Source organism: Pleuronectes platessa, chromosome 3 (assembly GCF_947347685.1).
Source record: "Pleuronectes platessa chromosome 3, fPlePla1.1, whole genome shotgun sequence".
Lineage (NCBI taxonomy): Eukaryota > Metazoa > Chordata > Actinopteri > Pleuronectiformes > Pleuronectidae > Pleuronectes > Pleuronectes platessa.
Window position 1 is genome coordinate 2,801,875 of NC_070628.1, and position 25,356 is coordinate 2,827,230.

General features: G+C 45.6%; 1 protein-coding gene across 1 annotated transcript in view; it reads right to left on the reverse strand.

Moving 5' to 3' along the window:
- Positions 1-6,412: 6,412 nt before the first annotated feature.
- Positions 6,413-25,356, reverse strand: part of cacna1ab (calcium channel, voltage-dependent, P/Q type, alpha 1A subunit, b) — a 75,688-nt gene continuing 56,744 nt past the window's right edge. Inside the window, exons 42-50 of the mRNA XM_053418436.1 lie at positions 22,971-23,074; positions 19,343-19,464; positions 18,557-18,692; positions 17,269-17,358; positions 14,696-14,713; positions 14,150-14,185; positions 10,201-10,405; positions 8,334-8,572; positions 6,413-7,138 (exon numbers count right to left, since the gene is read on the reverse strand). Coding sequence (XP_053274411.1) covers positions 6,413-7,138; positions 8,334-8,572; positions 10,201-10,405; positions 14,150-14,185; positions 14,696-14,713; positions 17,269-17,358; positions 18,557-18,692; positions 19,343-19,464; positions 22,971-23,074 — 1,676 coding nt within the window. The remainder of the gene's footprint in view (positions 7,139-8,333; positions 8,573-10,200; positions 10,406-14,149; positions 14,186-14,695; positions 14,714-17,268; positions 17,359-18,556; positions 18,693-19,342; positions 19,465-22,970; positions 23,075-25,356) is intronic.

Consider the following 25,356-nt stretch of genomic DNA (forward strand, 5'->3'; position numbering starts at 1 on the left):
TGCAATACATCAGTTTTTTTACCTTGTTTTTGAGTTATTTTACCCCCTAGTGGCCAAACAAGATAAGTGCAGCTTTAAGTTCATGTGTCCACAGAAATAAAATGACTAGAAATGACAGATTCAGTCCTAAAACCTGCTGGACTCCACAGACACACACAGACAAAACACTCCCACAAACTCAAGAACACGAACTCGTTCAACCTGCACAAACACAGACACACAAACACACAAACACACTTCTCATAATGAGTGATGAAGCTCAATCCCGCCACCCTGTGTCAATGAGTGGAATTACATGCGATGTGGTAAAGGAACCAGAATGAGGAGACAACTCTGTGTCTGAAGATGCTGAGGAGAGAGAAGAATGAAAAACAGTGAGATGAGACAGTTTTTCAGAAACTTTATGGATTATATACACGGGAAATACAGAACGGAAACACACGGCACATGGCATAGGAGAGAGGGAGAGAGGGAGAGAGAGAGAGATGGAGAGAGGGAGAGAGGGAGAGAGAGAGAGAGAGGGAGAGATGGGGGGAGACAAAGAGGACGGCGGCGAGGACGTTAAAAGTTTGCGTGCGTGCTGTGACACTGCTCAGACGGAGATATCACTGTGTCCTGTACAGTGTAAGGCACTGAGGGTAACCTACTGTAGCTGATGGTGTCAGGACACGCACACGCACACACACACACACACACACACACACACACACACACATACAATTAGTCATTTTATAAACTAATAAAAAATACAGTGAAATCAAGTGATTAGGGTCAATAATCAAAGAAAACCTCTCTGGTTGTTGAATCTGAAATTCCAATTTAATTGTTCTATCTTTACTTATAAAGAAGATGCTTAAATACATTGCTTAGAATTATTTCTTATAATTTTAATGATCTCATAGTATCTTTGAAAATATGTAATGCAGATTTCTGATTCCCTCAGCATAAGAAGGGAAGAGCTCAGTACATTATGGTGAGGATTTTTCAAGTTCTTTATCATTTCTAGATAATGTGTTTTTCAAAATGTTTGTTGATTTCTCTGGAAATAACTCAAAGATCCAAAAGAAAATTAATCAGATATTTATGAATGTATACAATTTAGTGTTTAATCCAAAGGACAAGTTGCTTTAGCTCTTGTTCAATTCGCCTTCTATTTATATTATGAAAAATCTATGTTTTCTTCAGGATTCAGCTCAACAGCCAATTTTCTATCGGCTGTTTGACTATTAAAATAAACAAATAAATTACCAGATCAACTTATAATGACATTTTCAGTTCAGGCTCAAAACGCTTTTCAAAATAACTGCACACACACTCTGACACACTGTCACAAACACAAACACACACAGTAAATGTCTCCCTGTCGCAGTAGCCCCCCCCCCCCCCGTGGCGACGGTGATAAAATGGCTTCAGAGCATGAAGATGAGCCCGGAAATGTGGTCCAGTGCCATTGTGAAATTGTGTGTTAACATCACTACGACCTCTGCTCCCCCCTCCCAACCCCCCCATAACTGCCCCCCCCCCACACAGCATCACATCATTAAAATCTCTCTCTCATCACCTTTTGACCCCGCCCCCTCCCTCCCCGCCTCACTCTTGACCCCCCTACACACACACGCATGCACACATCTAGTGCTGTACAAAGGGGAGACCACGGCGTGGCTTCAGCTACATAAGCACAACTTTTGGCAGCACTACTGTACATTTAAAACCCACTGGTAAGTTTGTATTTTTTAAAGAGAGCCCTTATTCGTGTTTCTGTCGACACGGCGCCTCACGACTGACCCACTGACACAATTTCACATCCGACTGAGTGGATGGGCGGGTGCGGTTGTTAGTTCCTCCTTCGTCCCGGGACGAAGGATCAATGGGAACGAACGATGAACCGAGGGGCCGATGGGTGACGGAAGCTGGAGGTGACGACACAGAAAGCGAATGTGGAAGAGAAGCTGTGACTGCGCAAAAACAAACAAACTTGCAACCCCTCCCCCCACGATCCCGTTCACAAAAAAAGAAAAGAAATAGAAGCAAAACAACAACAATAACAACAAAAAAGATCAAATGTTCACTTTGTTTTCCAAAGAATGGGATTTCTTCTGGGAAAGTGCGCACACAACATGCTTTCACACAAGGGCAGTGTTGTGTGTCGGCCATTTTGGATCCGCTGTTACAATTCTGGACAAGCGAGTGGTGTCGTGGAGCCAAAAATGGAGGTGTTTTTTTTTTTCCGGCCTGTCCGTCAACACGCTTGGAGTGGAGTGTTGGTGCAGGCTGTTGATGTGGGTTAGTGAAAGGAGAGAGAGGGGGTGGGGTCAACATGTCTGACGGAATGCCAGGTAAAACCATACAATAACTCAATCCGAGGCCTGCTGGTTTCGTAGCCGACTCTTCCCCACATGGTCTAACTAGCTAGCTACCTAACTCTAGAGGGACCTGAGAAGTAAGCGAACCGCTTTGCACCTCTGTAAACCTCTCACTACACCGCCTGAAACTGGACCTAGGACATCTCTGGGATGGACACAAAATGGCGCCCTTGTGCCTAGCCTGACAGGGAGGTGAAGCCAAGAGGGTAACACTGAAAAGTTGAGTCTTTAAAGTCAAAAAACGCGAGGCTCTTTTGATTAACTGGCAAACTTTGCTAAAGTCTTTGAATGTTTTTAACAAATTTACACCGACTGAGTCCAAAGTCCTGATTTCCCTTTGTCAAGTTTAGACTCTTGGCTTTTTCCTCACCATGGCCCAGTCTCAATTCACCGCTCTCCCAATTTCTATGCTAGCACGGGAGCCGCGGGGACTCGACTTTAAGGCGTAGTGTGGTTGATCTCATCTACTACAGAGGGTGAGGAGGTGGCGGACGGGAGTGACTTAGGGTGAGGAGCTTGGGGGGTGACGAATGTGACTCTGATACAGAAGGCACTGTGGCTCTGTAGGGGGGAAGCTTCCCCAATTGCCGTAACCTCCCTAGAAGGAAGGTAAGAGCAGAGGGGGTTCAGGTTTGTGCCCCTCGACACCTTGACATATAGACAATCAGCGAAAACAGATCCCCTATCCCCATTATCACTACGCTTTGCTCGACTAGTTGGCGTGGTGGCAACACATTTCGGGAGAGGAGAGAGAGATGGGGGGAGGGAAAGGAATCAGCCGCAAGACGAGAGGGAAAAAGACAGCCACAGAGGCCCATGAAAGACAAGGGGGTCATTGTGGGTGTGATGTCGAGTGACGTGTGCAAAAGTGGTGTCCATCTTCACATTTTCTCAGATCCGCGCGCTCCAGTTTCATTAATCCGTATTACAGTACCACAGCGTCGCAGTTTCTCCTCCAAAATAATACTATGAGGATTATTATGAGGTCTGCATAGAGTCAAAACTTGTGAACTGGGGTTCGTTAACCGGCGTCTCCGACTGCGAAGACAACAGCGCGAGGTTAAAAGAGTCGATAAGTCGTAGACCGTGCCATGAGCATGAACGGTGTGCAAAATAAATAAATATCTGAAACTCTATTTATTCTCTGTCTGTTATCTATAACTACATCTACGGTATAATATCTAGATTCATCTGTAGGTTATCATCTATATCATCTCTATTTTATTATCTTGTCCTAGAGTTATTGAATAGTCAATAAATAATTGTTCTCCCTCATAAAAACAAGGATGAAACCATCAGTTCCGAGTGTTTCTGTCCCGTGAAGCCTTGAGTGTCCTCAGTGTCACTCTCTGGCAAGAACCAAAAGAACGAAAGTAAATGGACAGAAAAAGAAAAAGGCAAATGAGGAAAGAGAGGTTGGTGGATACTGAAGTGGGTTTTGGCAGAGGAGGTGTCAGCTTTGCTACAACCTCACATGATTGGATTGGTGATTTGGTGACTGTTCTCTGGTTATCCAGACCTGAGAGTAGGGGCTGGAGGGGGGGTCAGCATTGGCACAGTCAGGCAGACAGAGGGACGGACCTACAAACGGACAGATATGGCATTTCCCAGGCTACATCCTACGTGTCCTGACCAGGACGAGACTCGTGTCTGTATATCTCACCTAGATAAGATATAAGAGAAGGTCTAGAAACGAGGATGTGGCCTGGAGGCTGTCCTGTAGAGGGGGAAGGCAGGGTGGAAAATGTGTGCTGTTAACTGCACCCTGGTGGCAAAAACAAAAACACCACCACCTAATACTCACACCAACACTGTTCCACCAATACTGTGCTGTCACTGCTGGCAACCGATTTTGTTCGAAACTACAGAACCAAACAAAGAGATTTGTAGTTTTTTGGCAGCAAGCAGAAGAATTCAACCTCGGTAAAACTCTAACCTCACTAAAACTAGACTCAACCCTCTGCAGAGGAAAGAGCAGAGGTTTCTTCATGGTCAACAAACGGAAATATACCCCTGGCTCTGAACATGGATTCTTGATCTTTGGGTTGCCTTGACAAGAGTACTGACCCCACCAATCATTGCAGGTCAGGTACAGAGAAACTCCCCGGGTCTCCCCCTCCACCGTTCTGCAGAGAGAGTTGCGTTACAACACGCAACGCTGCAAAGTGAAATGCTCCCCAAGCCGTCATTGCCCCGAAATGTTCCGTGAAGGCATCAGGAACCCGGTAAACGTTATTAAACAGGGGAATAAAAACATAAAGGATGTAAACAAGATGGACGTAGCATAGCCAACTTGAACTCCAAGTAACATGACAACAAATCTACAGTTCTATCAATCAGTCAATCATCATCATCATTGTCATCGTCATTTTGCATTGACATTGATATCATTATTCATAATCATCATTAACAATAATAAATCAAGTGTGGTAGAAGTCCGCCTCTCTCCACTCTTTCTCCCTCTTGTTTCTCAGGAGCAACAGGAAACTTAAACGTGATCCTGAAGCGTTTCCTGTCGTTTAAAAGGTTGCAGAAACGTGGCCGTTGAACCGGATTGGCAGACAAAGAAATTAGCCAACTGTCAAAGCCTGTTTCCGGCAAAACGGAACCGAAAACTCTGCCTAAGATAAGAGAGAGAGAGAGAGAGATTGAAAGAAGAGAACTTCTTTTGTAAACCTAAAGAAGCAAAGTTTCCTATAAAGCCCCCAGGTCCCATCCACACCAGTTAGACTTCCTCTCTAGTATGTATTTAATCAATCATGCAGGTTTCCATCAAATTTTGGACTCGGAAAAAGACCAAAGGAGGCTGAGCGAATGCAACAGAAGAACCAAGCTCCAATGTCCGAAGAAGAACAAGAAGGAGAAGTAATCGATAGAAGAAATACAGAAGAAATTAGTCTTTTTCCCCATCCCTCCTTTCCTCTCCTCCGCCCCAGTCAACCGTGTGATGTCATTTCCTGTCGGGTCACCGTTTTCGCCGTGCGCTGAGATGAGTAACCGAGGAGGAAGAGGAGGAGGAGGAGGAGGAGGAGGGGGCTTTACCGAGTGTCCGACTCCCTTCTCTAGTTAACTGAGTTGGCCCCCCCGGTAGCGGACTCAAACAGGAAGTGAGCCCACGCCATGTCCCGCCCCCTCCACTACCACCGCCCCTGGACAGGAAGTGATGCCACACCAGCATTAGGTGAGTCTTTAACAGTAAACAGAGATGATAAAACTCATCAAATATCAGCCAGCGCTGTGATTGGCTGGTTTTTGCAGTATAGGCGGAGCTTCCTGGTTCTGTCCCTTGGAAAGGAAAAAGGTTAAAGATAAAGTGGTTGTTCTCCCTTTTTTCTTTTCATTGTTTGTCATGTAAAGATTCATTTTGTTCTTCATTGTTCAAGTTTGATTTTCTGGAGGCATAGCTTGGCATGTAAGGGTTGGGGGGGTCCTGGCTTTTTGTGTATTTTTCTTTAAACGTATCAGTGGAGCTGCGTTCCAACTCGTTTTCAGGCTTTTACATCAGCAAACTGGACGGCGACAGACAGCACACGTCTGATGAAACTAACCAATCACGCGTCAGTCTGGGAGAAGTGCTTTTAGGCCTCGTAAACAGCAATGATCAACGGCCGGTTTTACAGCGACATGCTCCTCCCTTGATTTCTGTTCCCGCGCCTTCTCTTTCTCCTGCAGCCTGGCCTTGCTGGTCAAGCAGAGAATTCTGGGAAGTGTAGTTCTGAGACAGAGAAGCAGAGGTAAACTGGGCCTGGGCCTTGCCCTAGTTATCTTGGCTGTGTCTTTCTGGTTATGTTCGTGTGCTGCTCTGTCGCTGATTTGAGTCTTACACAAAATGTGTAAAAGCCTACAGCAGCACCATCACCCCCCTCCCCTCCGCCCCCTTCTCATTCAGAGTCCAAGGGGTGGGGGTAGAGGGTTTGGGGGGGCGTCCAACCCCCCTCAACGTTTGCACCACCACTGCTTTAATAAAGTCTACATATCCAAGGCCAGAGCACCGGAGGCTGCTGCTACTCTTCTCCTCTCTTGCCCGTATCCCTCGCTCCCTGTCGTCGCTAGCACCAGTCATCTTCGTCCGTCTCACTGTAAGGTTCATGCAGGCCCTTGCGGGGCCCTCTGGCATGGGGGGCGCGGTGGTGCGGATGGGGGGGTGCCCCGGGTGGTCCCCGTCGATGCGGGGAAGGTGAGGATGAACGGTAGCCATTGGGGACCCTCCGTGGGTGCGGGTGAGGGGGCGGAGGGGGCCCATGGCGGGCAGTCCTTGGTGAGCGTGGGTGTGGGTGAGGATTTCCCCCATGTGGATGTGGGTTGCCATGGGAGAGGCTTTGCTCATAGGCAGGGGGCTCATGGTGCCGCTCATACTCATAATCATGCTCATAGAAGGGCCCGTCTCCCTCCAGGCTGTCCCCAGGCGGAGGCCCACTCCAGCGGCCTCGGGGGGACCTAGGCGAGCCGTGGAGGGGCGAGCGAGGGGACTGGTTCCTTGGGGAGCGTGGCGAGCCGTGTCGCGATGACGAACCCCCGTGATGGGGAGAGCCTTGACGTGACGGGGGTCCGTGGTGGTAGCCTCTGTCGTGATCTGGTGGGGAGAAGTGTCTGGGCGAGGGTGAGCGCAGACGGCCCGGCCCTGGGGGCCCGTAGCTGGGCTTGCGGACAGCGGGGGAGTAGGTGACATGTGGACGGGGGACAGCGGGGGTCTGGGGCAGCTGGCGACGTCCTCTCCGTGGAGTGCTGGTCCCCGAGGTAGAGGGGACCGGGCTGCCGCTCACCGAACTACTGCCCTACAGCAAAATGTAAACAAGGAAAATCAAAACGCACCACAACAACAGAGACCAGAGTAGAGCAGAGAGGTGGTGAACAGATAGAGAGAGAGAGCGATAGATAGAGAGACAGATAGAGAGACAGAGAAAGAGAGACAGATAGATAGAGAGAGAGACAGATAGATAGAGAGAGATAGAGAGACAGATAGATAGAGAGAGAGAGACAGACAGATAGATAGATAGTAAAGATAGATAGAGAGACAGATAGATAGATAGATAGATAGATAGATAGATAGATAGATAGATAGATAGATAGAGAAGAGATAAGCACCATTGAAAATCATTTGAAAAACAGTGATGAGGCAAAAAATTGACACCAAGAAGCCCACATTGAAGAAAAATGGACAGAGAGAAACAGTGACAAAGAAAATAAGCATAACAGAAAAAAGAGAGATTGATATCAATAAGTCAGTGTTTTATGATCTGTTTCACTGTGTGAACGATTTGTGTGGACTATATAAAAAATGATGTGTGTTGATTGAGATGTTACTTCCTGTCTCTTCTCTGTTGCACTCTTGTTGTTTGGACTGCTCTCGCTGGTTCGGGACTTTAACATGTCTGCCTAGAAACCTTCTCCTCTGTGGTTTTATTAAAACTATTTTATTATTGAACTCCAGACAATCGATAGTCTGTTCAGGAGAGGGGTGGCAGCCGTGTGGAGCAGCAGGACGAGGGGACATCCCGCTGTCACGAAAAGCTCCATATGGACATCCTCTTTGATGTCTTCTACATAAATGTCCACTCTTTTTCATCCTGAGATATTTGTATTCTCTTTGTTAAGTCAGTCTTTTCACATAGGCTCACTCACGGCATGCCTCCGGAGTTGTTACTCGGGCGCCTAAAAAACAACAGCTCTGAAACAACAGTCTTTTTTTTAAATGATATTCCTCTCCGCTCGACTGATGATAACATAAGCACTTGTGTTTTTAATGATAAGTACAGTACAACTAGTAAAGTAGTATCGTCAGCACTTAAATATCCATAATGACAGAATGGAACATTTACTAAAACTACAAGAGGTTTCATCCAACCTGTGTTAGGTAAAAAACACTTTATACAAAGGTATTTAACAAATATGGAAATTAAAGAGGAAAACTACATGGGACGCCTCTATTCTACGACCCTTGGCATTAATCTTGGTGTCTTTGGAGCCCACCTGTCTGTGGCCTCGCCCGTCAGGCCCCTCGCTGGGCGACCGGGACCAGTGGTGGTCTTGCGGATGCCTGGGAGGGTAGTCGTGACGCTCGTGGCCGTAGCGCTCCTTGTCCATGGAGCTGTGGTGGTGGTGGTGGTGATGATGGTGACGGCGGTCCTTGGTGCGGCCGCGGTCCCGTTCACGCTCCTTGGTTGGCAGGTCACCCGACTGAGTGGTGGTGCTGAGGTCTGTGCCGAGCCCTAACAAGGAGATGTCTCAGTTTACGTTTGGACGTGCAAATGGATTCGTTACGTTGTCAAGATATGGCGTGAGGACAGGGACACAAAGAAAATGTCCTGACAGCTGCTGTATTGGATGAAAGATTTAGTGAAAGACAGAAATGTGTATCTCAGTACCGTGAGGCTACAAACTAATTTGGTGCTGGCAACATAACAATGGGCAAAAAAAGGTCCAAGAGAACTTTTGTGAAGAGCACATTGAGCTTTACTCAAATTTCAAGTCAATCAGAGTTATGGTGCGACCCAAACAGATAATTTAAACTTGATTTTTAGTTCTTAATTACAGCGCCACCATCTGGCCAATCGGTCTCATATTTCTTGGGTACCTAACGCACATTGTTATTGGGACAAGTGTTGGTGTTTCTGCCTCATGGCTCATGGGAATCTATGGGGTTAGATTCCTGACATGTAGCAGAATCAATAGGAAGTTATATTAAAACTTTATGGTAAAACCAAGCAAAACCTGAAGGTGGAACATGGAAACGTAATTTAAAAAGGACTGAGGGTGGGAAGCAAAGGATCCATCAGATTAGAGCGCTCTCCAATTATAAAGGGGATTTAGAGTTTAACTGTGGCAGCCTTGTTGGATTAGTTTTACAGCTGAAGAATCCAATTTGTTCTCCAAATGAGGGATGAAGTGAACTATGTGCTCGCACAATGTTCTTTTCAAGGACGTCTTTGTGCCGAGACTTGCATGAAATGTGTAGACTACTACCACCACGAGCCTGCTGCCTCTCACCTCCATGAACGCAGAGATTTTGCTTAATTGCCCAAACGACTGCGGCTGAGTCGCGCTTCACTGAGCTTCACTGCATAATGCTGCCGCGCTACGCCTGACATGACGACAATGTTTCTTCACCATCGATGCAAAATGATGGCTACGGTACACGTGTCTTCATTATTTCCAGATGGAATAACTTCTCTAATTTCTTTAAGGGACATCATTTGTTATCAGTCTACGCTCTGTCACACTCAAGTTAAGAATTTAACGGGAACACGAACAGAGTGAGAACCGAGGAACTTCAGAAGGAACAACTCTCCCCGAAAGCAGCTGAAAGGGAAACTCTTGTGTTGTTAATAAAAAACTTGACTCATCACAAATTCTAGTGTAAGTACTGAAGAACATTATTTGCTCAGGGGCCACATCCTCTGGTGTAATGTTGGGCCGGGAAGGATCCACCTGAGATTTGAAATCAATCTGCTACGAACGATGCTGCTGCTAATAATCATAATCATGGGTCAGAGAAGAACCCGTGAAAGTTTGGAAAGGATCTGGATCAAGGGGCGGACGGAGGGATTTGCAGGAAAGAGCGTTTTTCAACATTTTCATGGATTTCTCTGGAATCTTGGTGACAAACATCAGGCATATTAAGGGAACTGATATATATATATATATTTGGGTTCTTTGTGCGCGCTACAGAGATGGACACGATTTCATTACCTGGTTTCACATTCACAAAGTGAGACTTGTATTTTCTGATTAAGGGACCTCTTCTTTAATCTCAACTTCCCGACTGACGGACAGACTGACTGACCTGCAGCAGCTGAAACCACATGTTCATGTCAGATGGCCGTGATGAGTGCCTCACCCGTGTCTGCGTCCGTGTATCTGGTCAGCGAGCGCTGTGACGCCCGATGACTCCTGTCCCGGTGCCTGCGTCCTCCTCCTCCGTGCCTCCCCTCCTCGGACACCACCCTCTCCAGGGTGTAGTCGTCCAGCCTCACACCCCGGCCCGTGCGCCCGTGGACCAGGCTGGAGGTGGAGCGCCGCATCGGGCTGGTGTCGGTGATGGTCTGTGAGGACGAAGGAGAGAGGGGAGACAAAGAAATACAGACGGGTGGGGGGGGGGGACAAAAGGGAGGAGAGGAAGTGAGGTGATGAGGAGAAAAGAGATAAAAAAAGTAGTGGGGGAGAGAAAGAGAGAGAAAGGAGAAAGCAGGTGAGATTTAATGAATCCAAGTCTGTTCTCTTCACACTTCACTGACTCTGACTGAGCAGCTGACACAGCTACAGAGCTGCATCTAGTTTAAAATCCAGATTCTGTCTCATGTGCCTCTATCAAAATGACTTTGGTCAAACTGGGTGGTGGTGAACCACACTCAGACAATTCATATTCAGGTTGTGTGTTGTCCTGTGTGGCTCTGATCTGAAACAAGACACTATAATGGTTTCTGAGTTCCCTGATCGCTAACCCATCAACGAGCACATGCTTCTCCACCAACACATGGAGGTAATGAAACAGACGGAGATCAACATGGCTGACAGGCAGAGAGACACAGAGCAAGCATGAAGGAAGGCTGTAGAAACCATGCCTCACATGCACAACGGCAGAGGAGCCCACTGGACGCTTTCCAAGTGGCAGCCGTGTTTCATTCAGGTCACACCCAGGCTGGAAGATTCAAAGTTTAATAACAACTCAAAGAAGATGTCGGTAGAGGATCTCGTAAACGCTGATACGGAAAGAAATTAAATCTCTATAATCCACTTTCTACTTGAATTGATTTTGATATTGAGATAGATATACGTTCGTCCGAAGATGACTCGCGTGTTCCCCAACACAGAGTGTGACATGAATCAAACATGGCAGCCGAGCAGATGAGGTAAACTGACACTATTTAACCTTTGAGTCTGGTCAAAGAGCTCTGCAAGAACCCGACAGGAACATCCTACAGATTTTATTCCTCTAAATCAGGGGTTTTCAACTGGTTTTGTCCGGGGGACCATCATTCTGACTAGAAAGTATTCCGCGGCCCACTGATGTTTCTACGCATGCGTGCCTACGTGTGTGTGTAACCCTAACCCTAACCCTAACCCTAACCCTAGGTCAACCGCTCTTCTACTCCCTATATCTCCCTATAACACGCATGCACAGGGGGAAAATACTGGCAGTTTCTAGCCCCAAGCCAGTTTCAATATTCCCCTCATCAACTTTATATTATTTTAGACATATTTTTCTTATTTTAGATATTTTTCACGATATTCAAGAGTAATCTGGAAATGTGTTGAAATATCAAAGTTAATTTTGCGGACCCCCTGTAATACCGTCGCGGACCACCAGGGGGCCGCGGACCCCTGGTTGAAAACCCCCAATCTAAATTGTTGGGAAGTTGTAGGATTTTAACACGAGGATGGTTTGCATGTTAAAATCTTACAGTATCAGGACCAAGGCCTGACGTGATGGAGAGAGTGTTGGAGAGATGAGAGATGTTCTATTCTTGACTTTACAAGCTTTTTAATGAAGGAGTACGTTAACATGTCAGGTAACTCTCTCCAGTTAAAGTCTACATGCTGCGTTCTGGAGCCAGACTTTTGTGATTTCCTTCTGGGTTCAGGTCAGACTCTTCTGACCCTGTGAGTCCCCCCCCCCCCCCCCCCCCCCCCCCCCACGCTGAAAGCTTCATGTCGCCCTGATGGCTGAGCACACATCGTCAGTCCCCATCCTGAAGAGGATCAGCACTGCACACACCCAGCAGCTTCACACAAGCCATGCATGTCCTGTAGGTGGCAGCACAGTATACTGCAGGTTATCACACGTCTACACACACACACACTTTAAAATGATGTGACACACGTTGACAAAGAACTCCCTGATAATTGGGTTGTGATTACTTCCACCAACGAGGTCACGTTTTCACCCCCGTTTGTATGTTTGTTTGTTTAACACTCAAAGAAGAAGAAGAAGAAGAAGAAGAAGCATCCCACTAAAACTAAACATGAACTGACTTCTAAGAAAACTTGGTTCAAGCACGAGACATGAGCCGGAAAATTCTTGAGATTGAAAGAAAATATCTGGCGGATCAATCCCTAATGAAAGTAATCGATGGTTAAAGCTTCTGTTTTTGTTTACCTCCACCAAGTCCTGTCTGTTTGTTTGTTGGCACATTTGTTTGTGTATGTGCAAGATTACACAAAAAACCACAGGGCGGGTTACCACAAAACTTGTTGGAAGGATGCATTGTGGGTCAGGAAAGAACCCATCAAAGTTTGCTGTGGATCCGGAACAGGGGATGGATCCGGTATATATATGTTTTTTCTCTTTCTTGAACATTTTCATCGATTTTTCAGGGAATAATTTATGCATCTTGATGAGAAAAATAAAAGTCTGGATGTAGTGAAGGTAAATGTGGATTCATAAGGAGACTCTTGGTCCTTGGTGGAGATATGAGCTCTACTGAGTTACTGTTAATTTGTCTTTTCATAGTTTATCCCTCTGTATGTGTCAGAGTCAGGAAATTTCTGTAATTATTTTGATCCCTGTTCATAACAAGAAAGAGGAAAAGTTAAAAACAATGGCGTCATCTCACTAGAGACAGACACGACGGTACAGATGACGATGTATGAGAGCTCCACTTTGCCTCTGAACAGCTTTCACTCCACCATAGCATCCCCCCCCCCCCCCCCACCCCCACAGCTCAGCCACGTCATGCACGACCAATGACATGCCGGCACGCTGCCAGTGCCCCGCACAGGCCAACAGTTGCATATCAGGCCAGTTCATGCTTTTGTCATATACTGTTGACCCAGTCTGCAGCGATGCAGCAGGAAAAAAACACACACGAGACGCACGGAGAGGAACAAACACACAAACACACGCACGCACACACACGCACGCACACTGCGTACAAGCAGATCTCCAGGGAAACTCATCACAGAGAACCAACAATGGAGGAGCAGAGTGACCTCAACACGAGCAGACACGAGAGAGAGAGAGAGAGAGAGAGAGAGAGAGAGAGAGAGAGAGAGAGAGAGAGAGAGAGGCTGGGACAGCTCAAAGAAAGGATGGAGAGACAGAAAAGACGGAGAGAAGATCAAAGTAGATCTGAACAGAGACAGTTCTGCTGCAGTGGATTTGAAAGGCTCTGAGCACCAGGCTGGGGGGGGGGGCTCGCTGCATCAACACAGATCTGATGACGAGCACAGTAAACTGACTTCTGAGCAGTTTCACGTGAGGAAAACTCGAATCGAGATGCATTATTATGCAAACTCAACATTTCAAATATGCACGTTTGTCCTCGGCAGCAACAGTGAAAGAAACTAATTAGTTTCTTTCAACACACTGGAGCTGCAGAGTTCACTTCTGCCTGTGGTGTCGCACACATCAGACAACAGCAGTGAACACAACAGCTGTGCACGTGGGGGGTTTTGGGTCATTCTTTGTAAAGATGGACGACATGACCATGAGAATTTTCTATTTGTGGATACAAAGTGATGTCTGAGCTGATAGGGACTGTGCAGCATGTGTGTGACGGACACCCGACTGATCGCCCTTCACCTGCTGCCCCCCCCCCGAGCGTCAGACTATGATCCTGGTGTGCACAGAATACAAATACACAACTGAGAGGCTGCTGATTAAAGGGCAGAGGAGGAATGTCTGCAAATGTCAGAGAGTCACTTTAATGTCCGACAGTCAGACTCAGACCATCTTCATGGAGCCAAATAACCAGAAAAGAACAATTTGGTGCAGATCCAGTTTGAAAAAGAAGGAAGGGAGAGAGAGAGAGAGCGAGAGAGGTCGAGAGAAAGAGGGAGGTACATACACTGAGGTTATTTCCACGGGGCCTGTGTCTCCTCCGCTGCAGAGCAGGCAAACACAGAGATGACACGTAGAGCAGTGTAGCGTACACACACACACACACACACACACACACACACACACACACACACACACACACACACGCACACACACACACACACACGCACACACACACACACACACACACACACACACACACACACACACACACACACACACACACAGAGCAAAGGCCCGACATAGCGTAGCCGCCAGGACCAAAAGTAAATCAAGGCGGAGAGAGAGGAGAAGAGGATGAAGGAGATGTGGGACAGGTAAGGAGGGAGGGAAATGAAGGTGGGATGAAGAAAGATTGAGGAAAGGTAAAAAAGGATGTGAAAAAAAGGAGGGACAGAAAGAGGAGAAAGAGAGAACCCAGTTAATTTGCAGAAGAAGAACAGAGCACACAAATAAGAGCGAGGTGCCAGTGAGCGAGAGAGGACAGAGGACAAGATGCATCTGCGTCCACACACACACACACACAATCACACACAATCACACACACACTTACCGAGACAGCATGAACTCTCTGTAAAGCAGAGCAGTGTTAGAAGACAATAAGTAACAGTGTCCAGACACACATGTATACTGTACACACAACACACACACACACACACACACACACACACCTCTGCCTTTGTTCATGTGGAGTTACGTCCTAATTGTGTTAATTCCTTCAAGTTAGCGTCTAATGATATCGACACCAGGACTCGTGCTGCGTGTTTCAGGACCAGTAGCAGACACACAACAGAGCTTAGATTAAAAGTTACTACAAACATAAAGAATGTTCCAATAATAATTTAATCTAATCAGTCTTAAATGTGTCAGGGACCATCGTCCTCAGTATAAATATTTAGGGAATCAAACTATGGTCAATAATATTTGGTGCTTGTGAAAAAAGGTCAGTGTGTCACTTTTTGTGAGTGAGTGAAAACGTTTTGTATCTGATGCAATATTTTGTACAGTTGTGTATTTCATCCCCACTGTCCAAATTGGGGGGGAAATGTTGCAGCACGTTATTAATGAAAGAATTAAGGGTTAGTGAATGGGAATTGTACTGATTTGTACAAATATAAAGATTACACACATACACAACACTTCTACAGCTACAAAACTATTTGTATGATGATAACGCACAACTGCACTGTTATTTCACAAGCACAAAGTATTAGCGAGCCTCATTAATTCTCTGTCCGTCTCCGGTTAAATGCTCAAACAGGAACACTTCAGCAGGAACCAACACACCAGAGTGAGAGCAACATGGATGCGGTGGCATGGCGGAGTGGCCACGCGTGTGAGTGTGAACGTGTGAAACTGCAGCCAGAGGCCTCAGAGGGACAGGATACACAAATCCTCAGCGCTTGAAATATTTGGAAATACTTTTTGTTACTAATACTTAGAGAAACCCACAGGACACATGATTTAAGAGGAAGTAGAGGTTGAAGCGATGGAGAGAACAACACGTTTTCTAACCAGCAACAGGAAATCAAAACATCCTCTATCCTGTGTGTCCCTTTTTAAACATGGGGTTTAACTGTAAAAGCTAAATATGAATGTTTGTTAAAAGCATCGAACCCAAAGTTGTTAGTAATCACTTCTTCTCACTGAATTTGTGCACAAAGTTGTACAGTTTTCACTCTTGTGACGTGCCGCTCAATTAAAACATGAATCTTTAACTTTATAGTTTTAAAAAGCTGCATCGCCTCGTTTACACAGCAACACTATGCAACTTTTTGTTGAAGCTGAACTGTAGATCAGTTAAAAAGACAGTTTATCTCCCATATTCATCGGGAAACATATTAATCATTAAGAATTCTAATCAGAGTTTGGTGGATTTGTTACATCAGCAGCTCGTCTGGATCAGGAAGCAGAGGATCATGGGTAGTATAGTTGGTTGATTGCACGGAGCCCAACAGAACCGTGTGTTCGCTGCAGAGGGCGCTGTTGCTCAGTGACAGTTGTATAGTGTTGCTTTAAGTTTGACCCTGGACTTCTTGGATCAAACCAATCATCCGTTGTTTATGAACCTGTCACCACAGATATAAAGTTGCGTGATTTGGACACTGTGTGATTTTATCTGATTTTGTTTAGACGCTGCAGAAATCCATACGAACGTGATGAGTCCGTGGTCCTGTCTCGTGAACTCTGGCCACAGTTTACACAAGACAGACACACCAAGGATTTAATGGAGATGGATCAGGTTTGAATAATATTCTACACATTCAGGTCTTCTAGATATATATTTACATATATATCTAGGACACTTCATCCAGCCTCTCGACCCCGGACGTACACGCTGCTCTAACGTCAGCGTGACGCTCCGCTGTTCTGATATGTCTCAGAGCGGAGGGTGGAGGAGTGGAGGAGTGGAAGAGTGGAGGAGTGGAGGAGTGGAGGGTGAGAGTGAGGGAGGGGTGAGGGTTGGGAGATGGAGGGAGAGGAGGAGGGAGGAAGACAAACAGAGGAACGGGACAGAGGAAGTGAATTTTATAAAAGTCCTGTTGTGTTGCATCCTAACCCTTGTTTCCCATTCAGAGAACTGAAAAATAAAATATTTTAATCTCCAGAAAATGTATGTATTTATTGTAAAGTATGAATAATATTATATCTGATCTGTAACAATAATGCATATTAGAAATACAAATTGTATCTTGAAATAAAGCAGAATAAAGAATTAGCACAAAGATCTAATTCATCCAAACAGGAATATGAAATGTTACCATTAAATCAAAGACACAGGATTCTACAATTTAATTACTAAATTACTAAAGAGCTCATTTGTCCCCAGTTGTCCCCAAAATGAATTGAATCCTGAATCAAAAGTACATTGTTGGTTTGTTAACTGTAGTTGTGATGTTAAATATGTGTCTCCTGTATTTTGTCTTTTACTGTTTCAGAAAGAAAAGAAAATCTGTGTGTTCGTGAATAAACCTTCACGGGTTGAGAAACAAGTTTTAGTTTCAGGGATGCAAGGAGACACTTTTCAAATTCACTTCCTCACGATAATGGACAATGATATTAATATGGTGCTAATGGGTGGAGGTGGAGGTGTGAAGGTGAGGATGGTGGGATGAAGGTGCTCACTTGGTTGTCTGCCGAGAGGCGGGGCATGGAGAGGGTCCGCCCATGCCCATCCACTGGGTGATAGCGCCCCATCTCCCTCATCTCTACCGTCTGCAAAACACAACGAGAGGGGGCGTGACCGCTGTCTGTGAGGGGGAGGGGACTCACACAGGGGGAGGGGCTCGCTGACCAAACGGGCCAGGAAATAGATTCAATGAGTCGTAGATAAAGCTCATTCTAGTTCGTTGGACTTAGGCAACTGAAAGTCACTGTTGCAACTGTAGACTTTAATAAAGATGGACGACATGACGGCTTCCGAAGAGTGGAGCCAAAGTGCCTTGCTCGCCCCCTAGTGGCTGCCCGCAGTACAGGTCGATAACCCTGCCTTCTCCATGTTAGCAGGTGAGACATGGGCCAAGGCAAAGATGGTTTCTGTCATGGTTCTGGTGAGAAGCATTCGAATCCGGGGTTTATTTTGGCTTAATTTCTGGGTCATGGGAGGAAGTGGAGTCTTCCATCTTTATTTACATCAATGGTTGCAACCTGTGTTTTGGTTTTTAAAAACGACTGATGTAATAGATCAGTGTGTAACGCTGACCACTGCAGAAAGAAAACGTTCTTCTCTGGAGACTGGAGGAAGGGAAGTGTCTCAGATCTCTGCCTTTTCTTTTCCAAATCCATTCTGTACTTGGGGTTAAAGTGAGAGAGGAGGTGCTGGCGGAGGAGGGACGTCCCAACAGACAAACGAAGGTAAGGGGCAGTGAGGAGGAAAAGGTGCACGTCATAAAACACATCCACCGACTCCAGGAGGAAAAAAGGAAAACCATCAAGGAAAGGGAAGATGGGAGGACTGTAAACAGGAGATGTCTCTGAGCAGAAGGATGAAGAGAGAAACATGAATAAAGAGCTGAGAGGACAGAGTCGTCTCAGCTGGAGCAACAACCACGTCCAGCTCTTCAGATACGAGTCGTTCATCGGAGGTTTGAGGATTCAGGACAAACAGCTCTTGTGTTTTTTATCAGGAAAGACTTCAATTAGAAACAGGATGGATTCTGACTGATCCTCGTTCATTTGAGGTCAGAAACGAATCCCACAAATATTAATATTCACCTGATGAGACGAATAAAATCAGAGGATTTAACTTTCCACTGAGTCGCTGTCTATTCTTTTCGTGGACAGATTTTTACTGATGCATCTTAACGCGTCCACCTGTAATTAAAATGCTTTTGGTGGATCAGCGCTTGGTCACATGACGGCTCAGCTGTGAATGAGGATGGACTGTCACCACAGCATCGTGACCACATCCTACCTGCGGGTTGTGCCGGTTCTCGTGGAGCTCGTCGGGGTACGGCCTGTCCGGGCTCCAGTTCTCCGGCTTCTGGAACGATTCCTGGGCTTTGTCCGACACCCACGACTGGCTCTCTGGGAGGCAACCCTCTGGAGGTCTGGCAGTAACACACACACACACACACACACACAAGTCGGTGAACTACAAACCAAGAGACAGTTTCCCGAATGTGAATATGTGAATCTTTTCTCAGTTAATTGTCGAATAAGTGACAATTTGTGTTGTGATAAAGACCCTAATAAATAAGCACAAAGTCCTTCTCTCTTTTTTAATCTCTCTTAAGGACACATCTATAGATCTGTTATCTCATACTCCTGATTTTACTGACAAATCAAATCTCAAACTTATTTGACTTTATCTTGTTTTGACTATTTTCTCCTCTGTAACACTTTTTATTTTTAGATTTCTACTCTGACGCTGGGTGATCTTGAAGTTGCTTCCTTCTGTTTGCCTTTGAGTTTTGATTTTTAATTTGCAAAGCACCTTGTAACTGTGTTTTGAAAGGTGCTCAATGAATAGAGCTTATTATTATTGTTAGTTTACCAACTATCAAACATGGTTCCTCCCTAATCACCTGATGAAGGAGCCAATATTTAAAATATAATGACTGGATGTAGACAGAGTATATTTATATATAGTGCATTAACATATATACAGGATATAAATGTGTGTCTTCATGTGATGTTCTGTCTCAGTCATGTCAGTAGAGTACATGTGCCCCCCCTGTCCCCCCCCAGGTGCACTCACATGCTGTTGATGTTGTCGGGCTGGGTGCTGGGGGGGCCGTTCAAGCCCTGCCCCCCCTGGCCCTCCGTGCCCCCTCCCTCAGGGGGCGGCTCCATGCGCTGAAACATTAATGGCGTTCGGTTCTGTGTGAGATACACGACATGGCCTGCAGGCTGGCATCAGGCACACAGGGGGCGGACACAGGACACAAACACAGGATGCACTCGCAGCATGCACCCACATGGGGGCGCCATCGGCAAACACATGGCTGTGGGTAGCCAAGGTAAAGTTCCCTGGCGGGCCACTGATCAGGGATCTGCTGACCTCCTCGAACTCGTGTTTAAAGAGACACTTTACAAAGTCATTTTTTTGGACTGGAGCTCGAGGAGGAAAGGCTGATCTCAGATCTGTGTCGGAGGGGAACTTCTGACTTTGGCATTAAAAGTACAACTGCTCTTAAATCACAGGTCATGGACCAAAATACCACACTCATGAAACACAAAGGTAAAAAGACATTTTACTCAAAAATCACTGCTTAACAATCGCTGTGATCTCAGAATCTTTTGGGTAATATGCCATTTTTGTGGGAAGAACACATCTGATCCTGAACCAGTTGTGTTAAAAAGCAACATGTGCTTCCATCTGACAGGTCGGAGGTCAGGCAGCGTGGCTCCCAGGGGGTCCTGGGTAATGGAGTCCTCATGACCACTACAGCTTGTGTCATGCCCCCTCCACAGCCGGGGGGCTAAAGGCTGGATCTGTTCAGAAACCGAATCAGGTCCAAACCTCGTCAGACACACGAGGCCGATCTGCTGGACAGGAAGCTCGTCAAGCTGCACTTTAGTTTTTATACTTTAACCAGTTGACAGATTTGAATAGAGGGTGGTTAGTTGACTGGTGGAGCCGTTCTGATGTGGTGGATTTATTTCTAAATGTGCGCCGTAGACTGGCTTACTAAGAAAATCCCATAGTTATCAAGCTAAAATGGTGGCTGTTCTGAATGTGTGAAATATCGATTCCTGATCAGACAAGTAATCCAGCTGACTGTTCAACTGAAGTTCTTCTAGGAGCGCAGCCTGTCCGTCAGTTCCTGTCCAGGCGTCGTTCCTGTGCCGAGGAGGGGATCGGCTCTCCTTCCTTCTCTGGACACTCTGGTTTTTTGTCCACTAAAGCTAAAGCCCCAGGGACGCAGACGAGGGTTGAGGTGGAACCAGGAGCTGTGGAACTCCACCAGCTCCTAATGGAATATGCCTCAGCAGCGACGTATGTATCAGTCTCAGCACTGATTACATACAGAGCCGCTGGTCCCAGGACCTCAACATCCCACCAACCACCACAGACACATTCACCAACACACAGGACCGGCTCCTGGTTAAAGAAACTTGGTGACAATCGACCTGGATTGACCAAACAGGGAGAGCTTGATAAGTCAAGCTCCCGTCTCTTCCTGGAAGCATAAAGGGAGAGCGTCAGAAGTTTGGAGATGACATGGGAGACAGGAAACGAGGGGTTACACACAACACACAGGAGAAGCACGGAGCGCAGACAAACAGCAACACAACAGAATATCAGACACGTGACAAAAACTCAGCAACGACTCGGCACGAGGAAAACACCAGAGGGGGGGGGGGGGGGGGGGGGAGAGATGAGCAAACAGAGGAGGAGTTAAACAAAGAATCCACTTCCTGGTTCTCCACACTGTTGTGATCTTTGCATTACATTTCTCTTTCACACATTTAATTTAATTCTGATCTCTGTAATTTATACTTTAGGATATGGATGGAAATTCTTTGTTTCTGTCTTTATTGTCAAAATGTAGCTTCCTTCATTTGCTCAAATGATCAAAAAGATTCAGTAATGCTGCACAGAAATAACAGAGATAACAGTAGTAGCTCATTACAGCCCTGATTTAAATTACAAAACCACCCCTGACAGCAAACTTTGTATTTGTATAAATTAGAAAATAGATTATATCTCTGCAAATAATAGAGAGACAATGTAAAGCTGAATCCCAGGAAAACTTTTCCCGGTTTCTCTGCATCCTTCAGGACTATTAACACAACCTGGAGCTTAAATAGAAATGATGTCATCACAGCTTCACTGCGGTGGCATAAACATTTGCATCCAATGAGATTATTAGATTAACCAATCATTCACTATCATAAAGTATAAATGACGTTGTGATTATGTTAATGTGAAATGCAGCGAACACGGAATGAGAATCACCCATCTGATACTTTTATTTTCTAATCTGTTCTATTCTGAGGGAAGAAACTGGATCTTTATTAATTCTGTTTAAATCAATAAATAATAATTTATTGGATTCTCCATCGAAACAACACAAAATAAATGATCAGATATCAAAGTGACAGGGTTAAGAGGTTTCTGAGTGGATTCTTTCTTTGAAGTGCTGCATCACAGACAGAGACACGATAGAGACGGACGGTGGGACAAAGTGACACAGAGACGGTTAAAGGCCTGATGTTGAGAGAGCCTGTTTGGACCAGTCCATTCTGTCCAATGGGATGGCTGCATTCAGGAACATACCAGCATACACTGTGACTGCAGGGTCGAACTCTTTGGAAGGAAAAATGAAAAATAAAAATGAGTAACATGCTCTCCAGTCACCAACACGCTCCTTCCTTCTGCAGAACACAAATCTACTACTGCAAGAAATGTCTGGGTTCCCAGTCATTCCCTCATATTCATAACATGACTCTGCTCTATCAGTACATTAATAAAATAATAACAACTGTAAGCAAACTATGACGTAGGAGAGTTATCAAAAAGTAGTGGTGTTACTGGCCTGTAGTTACAGGGGAGTTGCAGGAGAGGGCGCTCCTGTTACACTACACAGCTTCACACACTCACGTTTACGATCAATGCATGAAGCTCAAATACAATAAAATAATTTCCAGGAAAATAAAGATTATTTCCAGGATATTTGGTAATTTTGAACAATTTCCAGGTTGTTTCCAGAAGTGGAAAAGTGTTTCCCTGGATGAGAGGGAACCCTGGAAGTGTCTCAGTCAGGGAGTCTGCAGTGAACCGGAGGTATTGCCTGAGTGGAGAGATGTTTCACAGTGTGGACCAGGCAGCGGGAGCGAGTGCATCTCAAGGGCATTCATCGACAGGAGGGGGGGAAGAGCACTGACACTGAACAAAATGTGAGGCCATGTGGTATCATCATCATCATCCTCGTCATCGTCATCGTCATCAAAATGCAAAACATCATCGACAACACAGACAATCGCTGCAAATGAGTAAACCTCCAAACTCTGGATCCTCGCCACCATGCGCAAACATGTCACGGTGAAAAGAAGCAGAAGACTTGAAGCAGAGAGGGAAGTTGCTGACTAGCTGGAGAAAGTTAAAACAGCTGGAGAACCTCTGCACGCAAGCACGAGAAGAACGAACAAACAAACAAGGTGCTGGAAGAAGGACGAGGCAGGTTCTCAGGGAGCGTGCAGCTAAAGGGCTCTGGTGCTTTTCAAATCATATTTAGCAGGAGACAAAGTTCGGTCTGAAGGAGAGTGGCAGCGGTGTCACGAGAGAGAACCAGGTGAAGGAGGAGGAAGAGGAGGAGGAGAAAGAGAAGAGGAAGAAAAAAATGTCTGCGTTCAAGGCATTTCTCTGGGTTGGCGTCTACCTGTTCCTCACGCAGGGCCTGCAGCTTTTTCGTCTTGCTCTGCCGGTAGTACTCCATGATCATCATGGCGGCGTAGATTTTGCCCACCGTCAAGTCTGTGGCTGCTGAGAAAATGACAAGTTACCCTGCAAGATTAGACCCGAGTGGTATGGGACCCTGAGCCGTGGGGGGGGATGGGAGTGGGGTACGAGACAACACAAGAGAAATCCAGTGTGACATGCAGAGTGCACCAGCAGCAGGGACCACTCGGATTCATGTGGAGCAGAATTCAAACTGTCTCCTTGTAGTGGGCTCAGATTTTTACGTCTCCAAAGTAAAGTTTAACCAGACTATGGAAACAAATGATGGCTGAGAAAAACCATGTCGGATTGAAAGAGTGAAAGATTAATGTCACTACATCTTCCTCACCCACAGAGGCAGAGAAACAAACTCATTACCTCTGCCAGTTATTATATTTTCCTCTTTGTTTGTTTGTTATTTAGCAGGATTACCTTAAAACTACTCCATTGATTTATATAAATAAAGACGGACGATGTTTTTCCCACAATCCAGAGATGAAGCAAAAATATCGCAGACACGAACCGTGATTGGCGGATGGAGACGTGCACTCGACCAATCACGAGTCAGCGTCAGTTGTAAATCCTGAACCCTTTTAAAAAAATATATATAATTTTAACTTCTACTTTGACCTTTTCAGTTTGGTCAATGTCCCATCTGTTAATGTGGAGGAGGTGGGATTTATGACCTGTACTGGAGCCATCCACCAGGGGGCGACCGAGACACTTTTGTGGAGCGTCGTCCATCTTTAAATACAGTCGACATATCTATAGATTTATATATATCTATAGATAAACCTATTTGATTATTACATTTTCTAAAGGAGCTGGGATTATGACACGGATGCAAACACACACCTTCATGCTTGTGTTCCCCCTCCTTGTCACAAGCCTTTGTTCTGTTTGGTTAATTCATTTTTTTATTTACAGGATTAATTATATTGTTTTTAATTAAAGTGCAGTTCTAAAACTCTTTTGTTTTCTTAAAGAATTAGTGATCCCCTCCGTTTAAACATTGAATCCTGAAGTGAAACAGCTGAACCTGCTCGCTGGTGCACAACAACACACGTTATTACATCACCGCACAGTTATTACCACAACAAAGCCGGTAGTCTTTTCACAGGCAGATGCTTCACCTATCAATTCACATTCTCGCGTATCGTTCTCTATCCATATCAAACCTTGAGTGTATTTAATCTTTAATCTCAATATTAAGGCTGAGGACCGAAGTAGCCGCCTCACGAAGAAAGACACGGACACCTCCGTCAAATGATCCCTGGAAAACAGGAGCTCAACTTTTTTCTACAAACTCCGGACGTGTATCCCCAGAGTTTGGATGAAACACATAAAACATTTAAAATCAGAAAAATCGTTGAGCTTTGTTTTGGCTCTCAGATAGCGTCATTGAATGGGCGGTGACCTTTTCAAAGTGGCACGGCTACGAGTCTTCCAGCATTAAAACACGTGATAAGATACGACCACACATATCTTACTCTCTTCATTACATTACTGGGCAATCAGACATGACAAAGCATATCGTATATGTCATCAACTGCCATGCATGTAGCCAAACAAGTCAAAGTTACAGCTAAACATGCAGAAGTATGCTAGTTGAAGTCATGTTGGCACTAAAACCGCTCAAATATCCTTATGGTCCTGAACAGATTTACCTGAAAATGTTCATTCATCACGTTCAGTTTTCAAACTGAATTTAATTATCAGCCTATTGTGCTAATTTATTTGCTTCTAAGTTCTTCCTGTAGTGAAAAGACTTCTATAGAGGATCTTCTATAGCAGACACCCCCTGATACCAGGACTGACCAGTGTGTGGGCAGCTGTGTGTGTGTGTGTGTGTGTGTGTGTGTGGTGTGTGTGTGTGTGTGTGTGTGTTGTATGGACCTGTCTCCCGTCCTGAGAGACCTGATCACAATTGGACATCATTAAGTACGTGTGTCCGCATCTGTCATTCAAATGTGTCCACTTCCCCGTTCTATAGGCAAATAAACACAACATTGTCTTTTGTTGGTGTCCGTGTGAGCGAGAGAGCGAGTGAGAACGAGGGCGGAGTCTAGAGGGGCCGAATGAATGGATGTGCGCAGCTATGAAAAAAGATTTCAACAACTTCATAAAGAATGTTAAAAACAAACCGACGAATAGACACTGAGATGTGGCAGCGGCTCAGAGACGTCCTGTGGGGCGTCCTTCATATGGTCCCACACGTGTCCCAGACCTCCTCTGAATGTGGTCTGAACTTAGCGCTGACCACCTGTGATCGGATCACTCAGGACCTTTGAGATTACCGGGTCTGAACAGGGTCTGTGTGCATGTAT